This window comes from Oncorhynchus kisutch, linkage group LG30 (genome assembly GCF_002021735.2).
Source record: "Oncorhynchus kisutch isolate 150728-3 linkage group LG30, Okis_V2, whole genome shotgun sequence".
NCBI lineage: Eukaryota > Metazoa > Chordata > Actinopteri > Salmoniformes > Salmonidae > Oncorhynchus > Oncorhynchus kisutch.
In genome coordinates this window covers 41,002,230-41,005,880 of record NC_034203.2, presented here as the reverse complement: position 1 = coordinate 41,005,880, position 3,651 = coordinate 41,002,230, and the positions used below count along the sequence as shown (strand labels likewise).

General features: G+C 43.6%; 1 protein-coding gene across 1 annotated transcript; it reads right to left on the bottom strand.

Moving 5' to 3' along the window:
• Positions 1–299: 299 nt before the first annotated feature.
• On the bottom strand, positions 300–2,988 carry LOC109874791 (bone morphogenetic protein 2). The gene is given in 5 exon segments (XM_074933804.1): positions 300–1,317; positions 1,541–1,756; positions 1,842–1,964; positions 2,085–2,221; positions 2,456–2,988. Coding segments are annotated over 5 exon segments (1,239 nt in total). The 5' UTR covers positions 2,808–2,988; the 3' UTR covers positions 300–906.
• Positions 2,989–3,651: the final 663 nt, after the last annotated feature.

Sequence of the window (3,651 nt, the reverse complement as noted above, 5' to 3'; positions counted from 1 at the left end):
CGTGTGTTGCTTTCTGTTCTCCAGCAAGGTGCCAGGCCATCATCTGTACGACTACACCGGCATGTAGGATAGATAGGTCCGCAACAGTATGCTGTCTTCATCAGGCAAGCCATCGATATAGCTAGGAAGGTTTTCTAAATATAGAAGGCCCCCCTTCTTGATATTAGTGGTTAGTAGTTAATGTTTCTCAGTATACTCATTCTGTCAAACAATTTATTTATTTTTTCACACAATTTATTAAAATGTTATAATAGTTCACAATCATCAATCATTTAATATACACATTTACATCTGTCACAGGAAATCCAAGTCATGCCCTGTCATATATTATAATTTCTACCTATTTACATATGTTACACGTAGGACTCTGCCTGCATACTGCTTCATCTTCATCTTCATCGCTGAGTGTAAGAGGCGGTTTTATACCAACACCTAGACTGAAATGAGATTTTAATATTTGTCCTCCTTTGCTTTGACACAATACACCTTGGTCAGCGTTGTACAGCACCAGCCCTGTGGCAGTCATCCATCCACACAGAGCACAGTTGGGCGCAAGATTACAGAACAATCAGATAGAAATATATCACATCTAAACAAACATCATTCTCTGTCATGTAGAAGGGTGTGAGCTCTATACAAGACAATTCTATCTGTGAGGTTTGCAACGTTGTGCCCTCCAGAATGAGATACACTGCTGCTCCGTGTCAGCCATCTTGGTTTAGCGCATATCACATCTAACAAACATCATTCTCTGTCATGTAGAATGGTGTGAGCTCTATACAAGACAATTCTATCTGTGAGGTTTGCAACGTTGTGCCCTCCTGAATGAGATACACTGCTGCTCCGTGTCAGCCATCTTGGTTTAGCGCAGTCACCCCCCCCCGTCTGTCCATCCGTCCGTCCAGCTCAATGGCAGCCGCAGCTTCCTGCCACCATGTCATCATACTGCTTCAGCACCACATTCTCATCATCATCAAAATACAGCAGGTTGATGGAGAAGAGCTTGTCTGGCGCGCAGCACGGCGTTTCAATGCCTTTAGTCAGCTTCAGAGCGTTGATGATAGACTGGACGGTGGCGTGGTTAGTGGGTCTCATGTTCTGGCCCAGGGGGAAGGGGCAGGAGCCCTTACAGTGGTAGGCATTGTACCCCCGAGGCGACACGATCCACCCGGACCAGCCGATCTCCTCGAAGTCCACGTAGAGTGGCAGGCGCTGACACGTCATCTTCTCTACGTCCTCGTCATAGTCCAGGGAGCGGGCGCTGCGGTGGAAGCCTGGGGTGTTGGGGAGGTTGGACAGGCCAGGGACAGCTGGGGTCTCATTGGGATCTGGATAGGGAAAATGTAAGAGTCGGTTTGGGAAATGTGGTTCCGTTTGAACTGAATACACGCTCAATTAAGATTATTTACTATTAGGTTCAACGGACAAAAATAGAGTACCAATACTGATAAAAGTACAAATAAACGATGATGTATTATGACAGAGACCATCATGTTGTGTTAATACACCAGTAATACAGTAATAACACATGAATAATAACTCAATTGTGTGTTAGGCTACCTTTGACTGTATTATCCAGAGCGGCTGCACGGCGGCCATCGTCAGTGAACAGCACCAGCATGGGCTGCTTGCTTTTATGGTGGTTACGGCCTGAAGAAAAACGCACCACCTTCTCATCCATCTGGCTTCCTCCCAGGGTCTGCACTGTGACCAGAAGACCCAGGTTATTGCCCTCAACAGCCATCCAGGAACGCACCTTTATAGGGAGAGAGTTATTTTGGGTTAGGGGTGGATGGATGGATGAATGAATTTATGGATGAATGGATGGATGACATACTTACAGCTTGTGTAATGGTGAACACTTCCCAGCCAGTGGAGGGGACAGGGATCAGTCTGGAAGACACCAGCTTCTTCCCCTGAGTAATGTTCATTTTGCTGCTATCCAGAAGCTGGTAGACACTGACCTATATGGAATGAATGGATTCATCATTAGCTTTGAGTAGCTTACTTTTGAGGAGTTAAAAGACAGTTGAGACTCTGCATGTCTGCCTATATATATAAATGGGTCACATTGAGTTTTATACCTGACAGAAGTGATATCTATTGAATGTTGCAGAAACCTGAGGCCGCAGCTTGAAGAGATGGAGTTCCGCGGTTAGAACCTTCTCACTACTGGCCACCATGGACAAGTTGAACAGGAACTCAATTTGTTCACTGTGCACTGTGTGCGGGAAGGATAATACTTATTGTCAAAATAAGTACGCAAAAGTGCCCCGATAAGACTTAAAATGTGAGCCTAATACGTGCGTAATATCATGCTTAAAATACTAATTATTTGTAAACATTGCATAAGGTGAATCATAGGACTGGCGGGTGCAATAGCGATACAGGTATAGGTCTAACCTAAAATAACTGATCTATCGACAGGGTCGAGGATAAAATATCTAAATATTACGTTTGTCGAAGAAGCTGCGTACTGTATTCCCCTCCAGAATGTAGGGGTCCTTGGTAACTCCGTCCACATCTGCGACAGTGTTGTACAGGTCGACCATGTACTGAGGCGGCTGCTTGTCGCCCCGGAGGAGAGGAGCATCCTCCATCCCAAACACCTCCAGCAGCCTCTTGATAGCTGCAGAACGCACTTCTTCAGACTCGTTCTCCATGGAAAAGTGGCTTTCCAAATAATTTAGTGATGATCTTGCAGTAGCCATGCTCACTAACGTGGCAATGGCAATGATCATAGCAACAGGTAACATCTCAGAGTTAAAGTAATGGTACATGCTTCTTGTTGTGGGTCCCTGGAGCATCTATGTCTTGTTCTCTAGCATGCAGTAGAAGTCCGAAGTTGGAGTGACTGGAGAGCTTTGGAAGCTTCAGGTTTTATATCAAATGCTACAGCATTGGCTACGGTGTCCCTAAACCCTCGGACAACAGCCATAAAAGATGCTATTTAGTCGCAAATGTAAATCAACAATCAGCGAATGTAAAGCAAGGCTAATGGTATGGTTAACAAGGTGTGAACAGATTGTAGATTTAATTGAAACGGTATTCTCAACATCTAACGAGAAAATTGCAATTGAACAACTTTTCCTTTGGATAATAACTCGTGACTAATATATTAGATATATAATATCACTACAAAATATTTTCATGGTATTTAGGGACAAATTAAAGCTTTCAATCGTATAGAAAATATCGAGAAAATTGTCAAACCTCTCTGAGGACAGCACAGCCAAGGATGTTTGCTCACCGTAGGAGGTTAACCGCTTTATAATGGATCCATTAATTTCGACAAATGGGTAATTTGGCAACGACACCTACTTCTATGAACAGAAAGGGAAGTCTTCCTAGTTGGGGATGTTCCCATTTGAATCATATCTAGGCTTCATCACACCTGGTCAAATACAGCCCCAACTGTTATGGTCCCTATACTCCAGTTACAATCATTGAACCCATCTCGAAATATACAAATGTGTCATTTAATTGGTGTGGATAAAATGAGGCTTAGGTGTACTCTCGTGGATTTAAGGGATACATTACAGTGGACTGTTTTCATTCTAACATGCAATTACGCGTTTTTATATCCGGCCTGGAGCATTCTTGTAAAATATCTTGAATTCACTTTTTTTCGATTGCCAATCTTGTGTGGCA